At 60.6% G+C, this 15713-nt stretch overlaps 1 protein-coding gene across 2 annotated transcripts in view; it reads left to right on the top strand.

Moving 5' to 3' along the window:
• Positions 1–922: 922 nt before the first annotated feature.
• GALNT9 (polypeptide N-acetylgalactosaminyltransferase 9) overlaps positions 923–15713 on the top strand; it is a 130419-nt gene continuing 115628 nt past the window's right edge. The window contains exon 1 of one of the 2 annotated variants that reach the window (XM_024256802.3): positions 923–1553. In XM_024256802.3, the coding sequence (XP_024112570.1) occupies positions 1316–1553 (238 nt within the window). In that variant the 5' untranslated portion in view covers positions 923–1315. The remainder of the gene's footprint in view (positions 1554–15713) is intronic. The other variant, XM_054528457.2, reaches the window with a different exon arrangement.

Genomic DNA, 15713 nt, shown 5'->3' with positions numbered 1-15713 from the left:
CTGTATGGAGAGCCAAGCACAGCCATGCTCTTAATAAATGCTCCATCATTTATTCACTCATCCCGCAAAAGTTTACTGAGCACCAGCTATGTATCCGATCTCTGCGAACACAGGGGTGCACCCTGCCTTTGGGTGAAACTCCTGCCTCTTGGGTGCTTGCATTCTGCTAGTGGAAGTTGGGCCCCTGTGCTGCGTGGCTTGGCTGACATCTCCCCTGGCTTCCAGGGTCTCCTCCACAAAACGCCAGTGTGGGGCCAGATCAGAGCCTGGGCTGGGGGTGGGGGCAGCGGGGGTTTGCGGGCTCGCGTCTTACCTGCGAGCCTGGCTCGGGGACGGGGCCTTCTCCCCTCCTGGCGGCTCCAGCGCCCCCTGCTGTTCCGGGAGGTCCGGCTGCATCCCAAGCCCCACCCTCCACATCCGTCCCGTCCCGGGACTCAGCTTCCCCGGTCCTCAGCCCCGGACGGGGGAGAGGGAGGGAGGCCGGGAGCTCGGCTTGGGGAGGGGTGGGCGGGAGACTACCAGAGCGGCCCTGACCCGGGTCCTGCCCCGGCCGCCCCCTCCCCGATTCACACCGGCGACACCGCCCTGGCCAGGCATTCCCGGAGGCCCCGCTGCCCTCGGGTCAAGCTTGGGTTCGATTCGGACCTTGCTGGCCGTTGGGGGCCCCGGGCGTCTGGCGGGTCCTGGGGAGGGAGGGTCGGCGCCTGCCCCGCCCCCCGCTCCCCGCGCCCACGTGCCCTTGGCCCAGGCTCCCCCCCGGCGCCCCGCCCCCCGGACCTGCTGTGCTGGGGTCCCTGGGGGGCGCGGTTGGGGGGGCGGGGCAGGCGCGCGGGGCGGTCCCGGGGGGCGGCCTTGAGGGGCGGGGGAGGCGGGGCGGGGCGGTCCTGGGGCCGCGGATGCAGATGAGCTGAGCTGAGGCCGCGTCACTCTGCACCGGCGCGGTGGCTGCGGGGCGGGCAGGACAGGAGCCGGCACAGGCACCGAGCGCCGCCCGCCCGCGCCTTCCCCGCCGCCCCCACGCGCCCCCGGCCCCCCTCACCGCTCCCCGGGGCGGGGCCGCGCCCTCTGAGCGGGGGATGCCGGCCGCGCCCCGCGACCCCAGCCCCGGGCAGCCCCCTGCGCTCTGGGGGACCCCCGGCGGCCGTGGCCGGGCGCGCTGAGCTGGTGCTGAAGGGACAGCTCCCGGCCGAGCCCCGCAGTCCCCGCAGCCCCGGGCGGCTCATGGTCCCCAAAGCCGAAGCCGAAGCCGAAGCCCAGGCCCGGGCGGGGATGCTGGGGATGCCCCGCGGGTGAGGCCCCCGCTGCAGCCGTGTTCATGGCGGTGGCCAGGAAGATCCGAACTTTGCTGACGGTGAACATCCTGGTGTTCGTGGGCATCGTCCTGTTCTCCGTGTACTGCCGCCTGCAGGGCCGCTCCCAGGAGCTCGTGCGCATCGTGAGCGGCGACCGCCGGGTGCGCAGCCGACACGCCAAGGTGGGCGCGCTGGGGGACCGTGAGGCCATCCTGCAGCGCCTGGACCACCTGGAGGAGGTGGTCTACAACCAGCTCAACGGTGAGCGGGGGCGCCGGGGCGGAGTTGGGGGAGCCCTGCCCGGGACAGCGGCCACCCCGGGCGCGATGGGTCAGGCCGGACTCGGGTGCGCGCCCCTCTGCGCCCCTGTGGGAGGGAATATGCAGGAGAGAGGAAAGGGAAGGGCCGCGGAGACCCCTTCAGCAGCAGGCAGCAACCTGGGTGCCCCCCCCCGCACCCGGCACCCACCCCTCCAGTGGAGACTTGAGGAGTCCCCCTGCCCCCACAATGACACAAACTTGCTCTCCGAGGGAACTTCTGCAGAGGCTCTTTGGAGCTGCTCTAGGAGCAGGCAGTGCCTAGGTCCAGAAGTGTGGGGTGGGGGGCTGGCTTGGCGCTCCAGGAGTGGGGGCCGTCAGGTTTAGGCTGCGCCGACCTCTCCACTCTTGAAGGTGGGAAAAGAGAAGGGTGGGGACGCCACACTTGGGAGGCTGCTGGTGCATTGTCCTTTGCCCGTGAGGCTCGAAGACACCCTAAATGCTTCGACCACTGGGCTAGGCGGCCCCCTGTCCTGGGGGTGCCCGAGGCCACCTTAGAAAGTTGTTATGGGAGAAGCTTGAGGCTGAGACCTAAGACTCCTGGGAGGATGGAGCTGAGGATCAAGCAGGGCTTGCCAGGACTCATTACCCAGGGGGACCCAAGTTGTAGCACCTGGGAGCCCCAGAATCCATGAAAGCCTCCAGCTCCTGGTGGGTCTGTTTCATCATGAGCGGACGTAGGTCAGCCCGAGAGGCAGCACCGGTGTCACCACAGGTCAGGACAGGCGGCCACAGCTGCTGAGAGCAAGCACTTTTCCATTTGCTCCATCTTCCCGGAGGAGCAGGACCAGAGGAGCAGCTACCCCCAAGGCCGCTCTGCACTGGGGCGCCAGGAAGGAGAAAGTTTGCATGTGCCTACATCACTAGCTGGTGTGGCTTTCCGTTCCGTGCTGATGATTCAGGCTTCTGCCTTGGCAGCCCCAGCAAACCTCCTCCAGAAAGCATCCGTAACAGGCTCGAGTGGGAGGTGACGGGAGCTGGGGTTACGCGGGCAGGCGGGGGCTCCGGATGTGCCTGCTGTGTGTGGGGGCAAAGGCGGGGGGTGGTCTTGCGTTTCCTTCAGGACCCGCACCGTCTCTTGAGGGTGGGCTGCAGACAGGCCGTGGGGTGGGAGGGGGAGCTGAATCCCCATGACGAGGGGTTGTCCCAGCTTTGTCTGGCTCAGAGCACCCTGACTTCCTGAGCGCCTTCCCATCACCCACAGAATCCCTGACTTTCCCGCAGAGCTGTGCTTGGTGAGCTCTTGGCTCCTCTGATCTTTCTGAATCAGCTGGAGCCAGGAGAGGAGAAAAGTAGTTCAAGCAGCCGCCCGGCCGCCTGGCAGTACGATTTATCTCCCGGAAGGCAGCGTGCCCGGCAATAGCACATGGCTCTATTGAAGTGTGCTCGCCACAGTGTTATGGTCTGTTTTATGGGGAGAGCCGGAGGATTACATAAAAACATTGGCAGCACGCTGAGGTTGTGTAACACCACGAGGGCAGCTCGGCCCTGTGAGTCATTTTCCCTGCCTCGCCCTTCAAGGTGAGAATCGGCCGGGATTCTTGGTGGTGGAAAAAGCCAGGACCCATGATCCGCTTTGCTGACATTGGCGGGAGATAAGGAAGCATTCCGGGAAAGTGTGTCTCCCCCCACAGCCCACCGCCCCCACTGCCTTCTCCCGTCCCCCCTCCTCCTGTCCTCTGTCCCCTCCCTTCTTCCTCTTCACTTCCCTCCCTCCCGTTTCCTCCTTTCTTTCTTTTAAAATCGTTTCTCCTTTTTTCCTTCATCCCGGCTTTCCTCCCTTGTCAGCCTTTCTCGGAACGGCCCCTGCCATCTGTCTGCCTCTGTCTCTGCCCTCAACCTTTTGATGAGGCCGAGTTTCATCCCCCTCTGTGATGAAGCTGTGCTGCGTTCCTCTCTGTGACCTGCAGGCCTGGCACAGTGTCTAAACTCAAGAGTCAGTCAATCTTTGCCCCAGGAAATGATGGGAGACACCAAAATTACTCTCACCCACGGTGGGGCCCTACGGGGAGGGCGGTGCAGTAGAGGCCTGACGTCTGTCCCCATGAGGCCGTTTGAAACAGTATTACCCGCTCTGATGTTGGCACAGGCTCTCGGTGTTAAAAGGTGTGGAAGAAGCTCCCTGGAGGAGGCAGCCTGCTCTTCCATCACAGCTTGTTCCAGAATGTGACATCCCAGGATGCAAAACTGATTCCTGGGAGCTCCCTCTCGATACTGATCCATCTGAGTTCAGAAAGGAGAGGGGGAAATCCAAAACAAAATGGATTGATCCCTTTTTCCTGCCTTGATTGCTTCCTGGAATTCCTCTGCTGGCTGAGAGGGGCCTGGTGGAAGGAAGTCCAAGTCTTCATGGGAGCTGGAGGAGCGGGAGGGTCATTGGGGAGGGGAGGAGCCCAGAATACAAAGTTCTTCCCGCACCCTGCCTCCGCTGGCCCAGTGGCCTTTCTTTGGGATGTCCGTTGACCTTGGCAAAGAACTCCTAAGGAATGTGTGCAGATTCAAATTCATAAGGCCCCGGAGGGATGTTCATTAAGAAAGCTCTGTGTAGTCACTCCTATGTGTGCATCAGGGTTTGCTTCTAAATTCAGCGCTCAAGGCAAGGAAAAAATGTTTACACACAAAAACCATCCTTCTGAATATCTTCAATTGCACATAAAAGACAGCATCCACGGTTTCGTGTGCAGCAGACACAGTAAGGCTCATAAACACTAAATTTCAGAGCCTCTGAACTCAAGGAAAAGAAGGGGAAGAACTGTCTCCATTCAGTTGTCTGGGCATTCAAACCCTTCTGCCTTTAAGAAAATTTTCAAGCCCCTTGAGATGGGAAAGGGAGAGAGAGACAAAGAGCCCCCACTTTCTCTAGGCGCTTGCAGGGCCCACCCCTGTGTCCATGCGAGGCCTGGGCAGCGCTAAGGCACGCCAGGCTGTTGCTGTAGGCATGGAGCTAGTGAAGGTCACCGCCAGGGAGCATGGTCGCCCGCGTCGCGGCGGCTGGACTCACTCTGCTGGGAGAGGAGAATCGCCCCCGCCTGGCGCGGTCCTGGCCCTCCTGCGCCTCAGGAAGAAAGGCTCTGAATGGAGGATGGAGCCAGGGATGGCGTTAGGGTTTTCCTTTTGTTGGTTGGTTGTGAGGGAGGTCATTTCTAAAATTCAGAGCACACGTGTGAATTCCCTCTAACTGACCTGCCCCAGCCCAGGTCCCAGGTCTGAGAGGTCTGGGCCTGAGCAGCATGAAAGCTGAGAGCCTGGGGCGGGGTGGGCCATGGGGCCCAGAGGTGTCCAGCAAGGTGGCACGGGTTTCAGAGGGACCTAGGTTTCTGTGTTACTAAAAGTTTAAATTAAAAAAACAGAAGGTCCCACTGTGGCCAGCCAGTTGCTGGCCAGAGCAGGTTGGGACGTGGTGCACGCTCATTGCACGCTCATCCTGCCCACGGCCCCCCCTCCGGGGACACGGACTCAGGCTTCCTCCAGCCTCAGGAATTCCCACGTGCCTCATGCATCCCCCTCATGACTGTGTGACACCTCGCTTGTGTCCACTGAGGGTGAGGCTGTGTCTGTCTGGTCTTGGCTCTGACGCCCAAGGCCTCTGGCGGTACCGCGAACATAGCGCTCCACGAATATCTGTCCAGTGAGCAAGCGAGAGGGTTTTTCTCCAAACAATTCATTGTTTTGTTTAAATGAACTTAAGAGACACTCGTGTGTCTCCAGCGCACCCGTGAGTAGAAGGTGACTGAGTGCCGTGGGAACAGCCTGGAGACTCCAGCAGGCGTCACCCCACCAAGGCCTGCCCTGTCCCCCAGGGAGGAGCCTGCCCCGCCGAGGTCTGTCCTGTCCCCCAGGGAGGAGCCTGCCCCGCGGAGGCTTGCCCTGTCCCCCAGGGAAGACGCCGCCCCACCAAGGCCTGCCCTGTCCCCCAGGGAGAAGCCTGCCCTGCCGAGGTCTGCCCTGTCCCTCAGGGAGGCCTGAGCCGGGGCCACATAAGCACGATGCTGGAAGAACTCGGGAGAGCAAGGCCTGAAGAGGGGCGGTATCTCATAGAGCTGTGCCCGTGCATGGCCCACAGCCATGTCTGCAAGCTGGGCCCACCGGGACACAGCCCCTGCTTTGGGAAGCTCCAGTGTGTGTTCAGAGCAGCAGCTGAGGGGATGTTTCTGTGGGGCTGGAGGACTTGGGGAAAGGGTGGTCAGGTTGCCAAGGGGTGTATCTCCCCAGGCTGCCTTCGCCCCAGGGGGGTCCCAGACCTCTAATCCGGACGTAAAACACTGCCAGGAGTCCCGGCACCATGAGTGACCACCGGTGAAGACCTGGCTGAACCAGAATGGAGAGGCTGGGGAGGTGAGAAAGGGGCAGTGGGGGGAGAATGCCAGGCCACCCAACGCTTGCCTTGCACCCGGCTGCAGCGGGGCGACGGTCTAGATGGGAGGGTGTCTCTCTGACAAGAGCCGGGGCTATGGCGTCTGCTTCAGCAGCAGGCAGACTGCACAGGTGAGAGCGTGAACTTGGGGAGCCAGTCCAAAGGCGCCCCGCTGCCACAAGTGACAGGCAGTCGGCCCACATTGCCACAGCCGCTGGTCCGGGGTCTTGGACGCGGCACCGGCAGGTCAGCCGCACGAGGACAGGGTGTCTTGCACGCCCGGCACAAAGCACGTGCCCCGTCAGTCCCGTGTGATGGGTGAAGGCCAGGTAGGAGCCTGTCGAGGCGTGGGGTCGTGCAGAAGGCGCCGTCGGACGCGCACGGGGTCGGTCCGGGCGATGCCTGGCTGCCACCCCGCGTGCGTCTCGGAATGTCCCGTGGCCCCCACTCTGCCGGCTCCGGCACACCCTCCCTCAAAATCTCTGGAGGGTGTCAGGTGTGGGTTTCTAAAAAGGGCTTTCCAAGCGTCTGCTCTGCGTAAGCGTTTCCATTTTGGAAATGCTTTGAGAAATTCTCCTTGCTAGGAAATGCGGTTTCCAGCAGAAAGCTTTTCCTATTCATTTGTGAGTTTTATTTCCCAAATGGCTCCTGCGGGTTCAGGCGGCCTTTCCAGCTTGAGTTCATCATCTCTACCCTCCTCTGAATTCCCTCCGTGTGTCACAGCGTCCCACGTTGCTGATCCAAACAGCCGGAGTGGCCATGGCTGGGAAGACAGCCGCAGCGCCCTGGAGGCTTCAGTCCCGGCCCCGGCAGGTCTCGCTTCAAAAATGGCAGCAGCGTTGACGTGGTGACCATTTTTCCACCCGGATCATTAACTTCCCAGACCCCGCCCCGGCCGAGGTTCACAGCTTCCCCATGATTGTGGATTTACTACAAAAACTGAAAAAATATTTACTACCCACGGCCAGAGCCCCCACTCTGACTCCGATGATGAGGCTGGTTCGTGGCTACGGGACGGGGATTGCCTCTCCTGTTTTCCGACATCCGCTGGGGCTCCCGGCACTGGGAGGAGCCTGGCATTTCCCGGCTGAGAAGATGAACGACATTTTGGTTGTGCGTTCTCTTCCTTGCGTGCACTCATACACGGCTGTCCTCCCCACAGCTGCCCCCAGATTCGTTGGGGAGTTTGACCCCATCTGACCATAGACGGGTCAGAGCCACTCAGCCCGCTCCCTTGACCCGGAGGGTGGGCTCTGTAAAGACCTGCACCTTTGAGTCTTGGGGGAGATGAGTTCCTAAGCACTTGTCAGCCACTTCCCTTGGGGCGAAGCAGACCTGCGTAGAGCAGGCCTGGTCCGCAGCCTTCTGTCTGCAAACGCAGCAGCCCGAGCTTCTAGGAACAAGCCAGGCAGGCAGTGATCCCCAACGTCGGCATGTGCTGGGCTGAATGTTTGCATTTACAATTCAGCTCAGCAACCTGCATATTTCAGAGTCTTGGAACTATTTTCTGAAAGGACAGTTTATCCTTCATTGGCTGGAAACTTGACAAAAATAAGTCTGTAAATTTCCATGTCACATCTCCCACTGAGGACAAACAGGCAGGATGGGATCCGTGTCTTGAGACCCGTGTGGTCAGCGGCCCATTCTCTCTTGAACAAGCACAGATGCCTGTGAAGGGACAAGGAGGTGGAGAAGCCGGGGGCGCTAGAGGAGGGGGTGAGGCTGACGCACGGCTCTCGCGCCCCTGTGACCTGGGCTTTCCCGTACGGGACGGCGAGGAGAGCGATGGCCGCCCCGCCACTCGGTGAGGGGACTGGTGTCAGCCTGTCTGAGGGGACTGGTGTCAGCCTGTCCCCCCCTAGCTGCCATTCGCAGGAAGGAGAAACTCATTTTCCAGTCGTTTAAAAGGTGCCAAGGGTTGTATCATCTCATAGCACGGAAGCAGCTCGGCCCTGGGCTCCGCACCCTGTCCCCTGGGCTCACCAGGCCCTCCCAGGAAGCCGCCCAGGCCTGCTCCCTCCTCCATCCTCGCAGAGCCTACAAACCCCGCTCCCGTGCCTGGGGACGCCATGGGGCTGCCTACGTTCTGGAAGTAAGAGGGGGCAAACTGTGAAGGGGTGACAGGAGCTGGGGTTGGGAACATGCTCCCATTCCCTGTGCAAACACTCACCCCTCCCGGAGCCTTCTGTGGGGCAACTGAGTCACGGACGGGGATGCGGGTGCTTGCTGTGCTCGAACTGGCATTTGTGGGCCCAGCCCCTACGACCTGAAGGCCTGTCTCCGTGAGCAATGGCACCACCTTGTGTGCCGCACGTCCGTTCCTTCCTGGCGAATTCGTGAGCACCTGCTGCCTTCCTGAACTGCGCTGAGGATGCAGGCCTGAGCAGAGATGTCCCCACCTCAGGGGCTGACATCCCAGGGAGGAAGACAGGGAGTGAGCAAGCTGCATCGTCCAGATGGTCTCAGACAAACCTACGAGGAGGCCTGAGTGACGTGGACGAATGGGTACCTGGGTGGGGGGGATGGTTACGGGCTGAACGGGGCCTGCCCGGAAGCTCACGTCCACCTGGAACCTTGGAATGTGGCTTATTTAGAAACAGGGTCTTTGCAGAAGTAATTAGTTAAGATGCCCTCAGCCAGGACTGGGGATTAGTGGGCCCTAAATCCAATGACTGTGGTCCTTATAAAAGGAGGAGAGACAGTGGGGGTTTGGAGGGGAGGAGGCCCCGTGGGGGCAGAGGCGGGGACGGGGTGGTGCGGCCACAGCCCGGGGGGCCCTGGGAAAGGCAGGATGTGTCTTACCCACGGCCTTCAGAGGGAGTGTGGCCTTGTGCACCTGACATCCGACTCCCGGCCTCCTGTGTGAGGGGACAGGTGTGTGAGGGGACAGGTGTGTGGGCTCCTGTGTGAGGGGACAGGTGTGTGAGGGGACAGGTGTGTGAGGGGACAGGTGTGTGGGCTCCTGTGTGAGGGGACAGGTGTGTGAGGGGACAGCTGTGTGAGGGGACAGGTGTGTGAGGGGACAGGTGTGTGGGCTCCTGTGTGAGGGGACAGGTGTGTGAGGGGACAGCTGTGTGAGGGGACAGGTGTGTGAGGGGACAGGTGTGTGGGCTCCTGTGTGAGGGGACAGCTGTGTGGGGTGGAGCCTCCCCGCTCGGTGCCATTGCAGTGACCTGGGACACACACAGGTGGGTGGGGAGGGAGCCACTCTCTGAATTGTGAATGAGGAGAAGAAGCTGCCAGGAGAGAATCCGGGGGAAGTGCTGGGTGTCGGTGGCAGGTGCAGAGGCCCCAGTGGGCCCTGGGCTCGGGGTGGTTGGGGCGAAGTGAGTGAGGGAGATGGTGAGGTGCTAGGGCAGGGGGCTGCCAGGCCCTCTCTTGGTCTCCTGGACAGCCTGTTGGCCCCAGAAGGATGCTGGCTGCACTCCCAGGCTCCAGACCATGCCAGAAGGTTCTTGACGAGGGATGTGACACTGTGGGTGCCTGTTTTGCGGGGGCACTGAGGTCCCATCTCTGGTGGTGCCTGTCTCGCCAGCTGCTTGAAGCACATTTTCAGTTTCACTCGGATCTGCCAGGACCCAGATGAGACGGGCGACTCATTAGCAGACGGGAAACCAAGGTCTCCGGAGCAGCTGGTGTACCATGGCCTCGACTCCAGACCCACAGGGGCCTCGACTCTGGACCAACAGGCACCCTCAGTCAGGGCTGACACAGGCGGGGCAGTTCTTCCTGGCGGGGCTGCCCTGTGGGTGGGTTGTGGATGTTGAGCAGCGTTTGGTTTCACCCACTGCCAGGCACCGTCCTCCCTGCTGGGACGCCAGGAGGCCCCTGGAGCGAGAGTCCACCCTGGGCACCTGCCTCACTGACTGTGGCGTCGACCGCCTCGGTTCAAACCCAGCTCCTCCTTCCTCAGCTGCAGGACTGTGGGCCGGTCACACGCCCCCTGCACCTCAGTTTCCCTATCTGTAAAGGGGGGATGCCGGAGCAACAGCCTCGGGGGGCCCTGTGGGCACTGAAGGAGGCACGCAGCACAGCAGAAGGACCCCCCCGCTGGCACCGCCCACCTCCCCTCGCCTCTGAGATGAGGCTGATGCTTCTCCAACCCCGAGGGTGCCTGGTTGGGGCGGAGGCCTTGAGCTGCCCCAGGGACACGGAGTTGGAGAGAATCAGATCACGCCTCAGGAGCTTCCCTCTACCCTCCTCCACCCTTTCCCGTGGCGCCAGGACCCCCTCTCGGCCTCTGACCTCGGCATCGGAGAGGGGCCTCTCCCGGGCACACGGGCTTTGCTAACAGACACACCTGGCCAGACTCTCAATGCAGCATCCCGTTTCCATTCTGTTTACTGATATTTACTAGTAAAACGATACATGTTTTCTATTGTTGGTGCCAACCCATCACTTATTTAAGAAACGAATTAATGTAACTTAAAAGATAAGTCAATTTAAAAGAAACTTAAGTAATATGAACTCAAGCTTCTGCAGAGAGGACAGATTCCCCAGGAATCCGGAAAGATCTGAGGTGGGGGCGCCTGTGCCTTGTGGCCCTCGAGGGCTCTGCGCCGTGTCTGCCGCACCCGTGTCCTCCAGGCGGAGTCGGAACCCAGGAAGTGAGGTCCCGGCTCTGCAGGCAGCACCCTCCTCGGGCGTTCTGTGCCTCTCAGCCTGAGTTTAAACAACAACAACAAATAAAAATAAAACAAGCGCGTGTGTGGATGTGCTGTGGGGAGGCTCCTGGGCTTGGCGGCCGGCCCTGGCACACTGTACCCACACGGACTTGGGGATGTCGCTGCAGGAGCAGCTTGAGGCTCACCAGCTCTGTTAGCAGCTGAGATCTTTGATTTTCAGCTACAGAAAACTCAAGTCTGACAGAGTGAATGCTAACGGGACCCAGTGGCCCAGTGGTTCTGGCCGAGGGGGAGGCGTGACCCAGCGGCGGGGGTCGCTTGCCGCCCCCTTTTCCTTAGGAGCACCTACCTTGTATCCCTGCCTGCATGGCGGGGTCAGTGAGGCCCTCCGAACCTCAGGAGGCTGAGATTGGAGAAGACACAGGTTCCACAGGAAATCCGGCTCTCCCTACAAGGACATGGGAGGCTGGGCACCCAGGCCTGAGGAATGTCTTCTGTCTACGTGGGGCTGCGGGAGGAGCACCCGAGGTGACCTGAGGTGACCTGTGGCCGCGTGTTGTGCTGGGCACAGCTGTGTGCGTGGCGGAGTGGGGTATTGACCTGCCCCAGACGGAAAGGCTTGATGAAAAGCAAACTCAGCTGGTGTGTGGGTCATGGCTCTCCCGAGGAACGGAGTCAGTGGATAGAGACTCGAGAGACGTAGGGTGAGGATTGGCTCCTGCGAACGTGCAGGCCGAGAGGCCCCACCATCTGCGGTCTGCAAGCTGCAGGCCCGGGAAGCCGGGTGGGGTCCTTTGGCCTGAGTGCAGAGATCTGAGAGCCAGGGTCACGCTGAGGAAAACAGCATAACTTCTACTCCAAAGGCCCGAGACCTGGCAGCTCCACCCGATGTCCACAGGCAGGAGCAGAGGGAGGTCTCAGCTCACACAGGACATGAAGCTGCCCTGCTCTGCCTTTCTGTTCCAGCCGGGCCTCTGAGAAGGGGCTGATCCCTGTCTGCACTGGGGAGGACAGACCTTTCTTCCTCAGCCCCCTGATTCAGACTCGAATCTCGCACAGACGCACCTGGAAGCAATACTTCCAGCCACCTGGGCATCCAAGGCCCTCTCGGTGGACGCAGAATTCACCATCACAACTAGCTTCAACCACGGGGAGCGCACCTCATGTGAAGGCATGCATGCTGCAGGCTTGGTGGCTCGGTGGTGGCCACGGACACCCAGGTCTGTCTCTGCTCCTCCCTCCCAGAGAGTCGCCACCGGCATCCAAAGGACCCGTGCAGCCGCCTGGTGTGCATGAGCAGGGCCCTGAAAGGCAGGAGGCCCTGCAGGGACGTCTGGGAACACACAGGCTTCCTGCCTGTCTGTTAGGATTGTGTCGTCTCTGAGCACCTAGCCAGCCACTGGCAGACGGCGGGAGAAGTGCCCTGTGGGACTGGCCTGGTCATAACTGGCCCCGGGCTGGGGCAGGAGCAGGGCTGGGCCTGCTCCCACGATGTGTAGGGTTGAGTGGACCCGGCCACAGCTGCGATCGCCAGGCAGACGAGAGGAGGGCAGGCGGCCCACGGCGTGCACTGTGCATCAATGCTGCCCACACGCCGGGCTGCAGCCCCAGCTGGGAGGTCAGTCAGGGTGCACATCCCAGGATCCACCAGGAGGTTTATGGTAGCCCCGAACCTGCAAGTCACCAGCTCTGCGTGATCCTACAGCTGCAGCCACGACACTGCGCCAGGGTTCAAGCGTGGATGCCGCCTGTGAGGCCCTGAGGCCCTGTGCTGATGGGATGGCAGATTCGTGTCCCTGGTGGCCTGAGGCCCCTGTGTTGGAGGCTGGACTGAAAGCTGGGTCATGAAGGGCAGGTGCTCTTAGGGCCCCAGCTCTGGCCCTGAGGAGAGGCAGCCATGTGGGTTCCCCAAGCACCCACCTTGTCTCTCGTTCTGGGTCAGGCCTGCCCAGTGCCCGCCCAGCCCCATGCGCCATTCAGCGTTCTTGGTCAGCGTCCTGCCGCCCATGCTTGCCTGGCCAAAGGGGCTGTGCTCAGGCCCTTGGCTGTCAGCATTTTATTTTTATTTTTTTAATTTTTTTGAGGCAGGGTTTCACCCCCACCACCCAGCGTCAAGCAGTTCTCCTGCCTCAGCCTCCCAAGTAGCTAGGATTACAGGCGCTCACCACCACGCCCGGCTAATTTTTGTATTTTTTGATAGAGACGGAGTTTCACCATGTTGCCCAGGCTGGTCTTGAACTCCTGAGCTCAAGTGATCCACCTTCCTCAGCCTCTCAAAGTGCTGGGATTACAGGCATGAGCCAGTGTGCCCATCGGTGTTTTATGTTTAAGTAAATAAACCAAGTGCAATTGTTCTTTGCAACGCCATCCTGGACCCTGGTGGAGTGCCAGAGAAATAATGAGATCTAGAGGTGCCAAGTCGACTGTGGATCTTCCTGAGGCTCCCAGCAGCCCCTGTGCAGCCCCACTGACACCCCTCCTCCTTCTTTTCCTGCCCTGGTTGGAAGGGACAAGCCTGGGCCCCGGGGCTGGAGGGGCCCGAAGGTGAGGCCAGCTGGGGAGGGCTGGGCGCAGCCTCTACTGAGTGAGGGAGGTCTGGCCACCGCGTTTTTGAGCTTTTAGGAAGATTTTTAAAAACACAAAATCTCAACACAGGCTTACTAAAATTATGGTGTATTTACATGTTTGTGGATAACAAATTAATGCTTTTAACAGGCCCACTGGAGTGTGATCCAATTGTGCTATTCACAGATGATCCTGGAATTCATAAAAATTGCAGATCTCTGCATTGAGATGGCCCAGGATGATCCTGGAATTCATAAAAACAGCAGGTCTCCGTGGTGAGGTGGCCCTGGAGAGGAGCTGACCCCACGCTAGGGAGCCAGTGTGGATGGAAGAGTGGCAAGTGCCCTGGGCCTGGGCACACACTGTGAGGTCGTGAGTGGAAGGAGCCGGAGAGGGTGTGACCTGGGGGGGCGGTGCAAGGGTCCTGTCCCCGAAGCTGGGCAAGCTGACCCCACCAGCTGCTTCTGTGGGGTGTGGGACGGGGGCTGTGCTCCGTGGGGTATGGGATTCAGGCCGTGCTCTGTGGAGTGTAGGATGGGGATGTGCCTTGGGGTATAAGATGCAGGCTGTGCTCTGTGGGGTGTAGGATGAGGCTGTACTCTGTGGGGCATAGGATGGGGCTGTGCCGTGGGGTGTAGGATGAGGCTGTGTTCTGTGGAGTGTAGGATGGGGCCGTGCTCTGTGGGGTGTAGAATGGGGCCATGCTCTGTGGGGTGTAGGGTGCAGGCTGTACTCTGTGGGGTGTAGGATGAGGCTGTGCTCCATGGGGTATAGGATGAGGCTGTGCTCTGTGGGGTATAGAATGGGGCTGTGCTCTGTGGGGTGTAGAATGGGACCATGCTCCGTGGGGTGTAGGGTGCAGGCTGTGCTCTGTGGGGTATAGAATGGGACCGTGGTATGTGGGGTGTAGGGTACAGGCTGTGCTCTGTGGGGTGTAGGATGTAGGCTGTGCTCTGTGGGGTGTAGGATGTAGGCTGTGTTCTGTGGGGTGTAGGATGGGGCTGTGCTCTGTGGGGTGTAGGATGTAGGCTGTGCTCTGTGGGGTGTAGGATGTAGGCTGTGTTCTGTGGGGTGTAGGATGGGGCTGTGCTCTGTGGGGTGTAGGATGTAGGCTGTGCTCTGTGGGGTGTAGGATGGGGCTGTGCTCTGTGGGGTGTAGGATGTAGGCTGTGTTCTGTGGGGTATAGGATGGGGCTGTGCTCTGTGGGGTGTAGGATGAGGCTGTGCTCTGTGGGATATAGAATGGTTGCTGTGCTCTGTGGGGTGTAGGATGAGGCCATGCTCTGTGGGGTGTAGAATGGGGCCATGCTCTGTGGGTTGTAGGGTGCAGGCTGTGCTCTGTGGGGTGTAGGATGGGGCTGTGCCATGGGGAGTAGGATGGGACCGTGCTCTGTGGGGTGTAGGATGGGACCATGCTCTGTGGGGTGTAGGATGGGACCATGCTCTGTGGGGTGTAGAATGGGACCATGCTCCATAGGGTGCAGGCCGTGCTCTGTGGGGTGTAGGATGCGGGCGAGGCCATGCAGCATTCCTAGCCTCCGACCACTAGATGCTGGTAGCTGCCCCGCCCCTCCCCAGGTGTGACAGCCAAACCTGCCCAGGTCTCGCCAAATGTCCCCATGGGTCCGAGTACCCCATGCGAGCGCCAGTGCTCGTGATGGGGAGGAGGCTGGGTGGTTGCAGAGGGAGTGGGCTGGGGTGGGCGTTCCTGTCGGATCTGAAAGGGTGGTCGAGGGACCACACAGAGCACGGGGGAATTTGCTGAAGCAGAGGAAAGAGAGCAGGGACACGCCCTGGCAGGAGGAGAGACGAGGCCCCGGGAGGTCCTGGCAGCACCTCGCACCTGGGACGGCCGTTCCCTGCGCACAGGTGGTTAGGGTGGGAAGCTCGGGTACTCCTGGATTCTCCGTTTCCCAGGGAGGAAGGAAGCAAGGTCATCTGAGGTTGAGAACTGCAAATTCCTTTTCTTTCTTTTTTCTTTTTTAGTGAAGCTATAGCACTAAATAGATTTTTAAAGGAAGTATATGCTGGGTTATAGGGGATCTCCGTTTCCTCCCAGAATAGGGCCATAAAAATGCATCGTGAAATGGGGACGTGGGGTCGGGCTGGGGAAGAACCTGCAGGCTGTATGGTAGAGAATCACGGCACCCCCTTTGCAGGTCGGGGCCTGGGGCAGGCACTGACTGTGATCCAGCTTCATGTCTCTGCTGGACCAGGATGCTGGGGTTTGTGGGGTCGCCTCCCAGCCCGCGGCTGGCTCCTGCCTCTGCCTGCCTCTTCTTTCAGTGAGAGAGGAGGCGAAAGGCTGATGAGGAAACATGATGGAACCCAAGACCTGCAGGCATGAGGGGGTGGGCGTGCCCTCTCCAGGACCCCGCGTCCCCACCACCCTCCACTCTCGAACATTCTGGAGACTGTTCTTAGGGCCAGAGGCTGTCCCCTTTCTCATGCTCCAAGTCCCTATTGGCATCTCAGAATGGGCCCAGCACAGGGGTTTATTGCAGCCCCAGCATAGAGGGGTCTTCCTCTGAGGCCGTGTCACTCACACCCTGGGTGACGC

This window comes from Pongo abelii, chromosome 10 (genome assembly GCF_028885655.2).
Source record: "Pongo abelii isolate AG06213 chromosome 10, NHGRI_mPonAbe1-v2.0_pri, whole genome shotgun sequence".
Lineage (NCBI taxonomy): Eukaryota > Metazoa > Chordata > Mammalia > Primates > Hominidae > Pongo > Pongo abelii.
The sequence above is the reverse complement of the archived record's forward strand: the minus strand, read 5'-3'. Positions and strand labels throughout refer to the sequence as shown.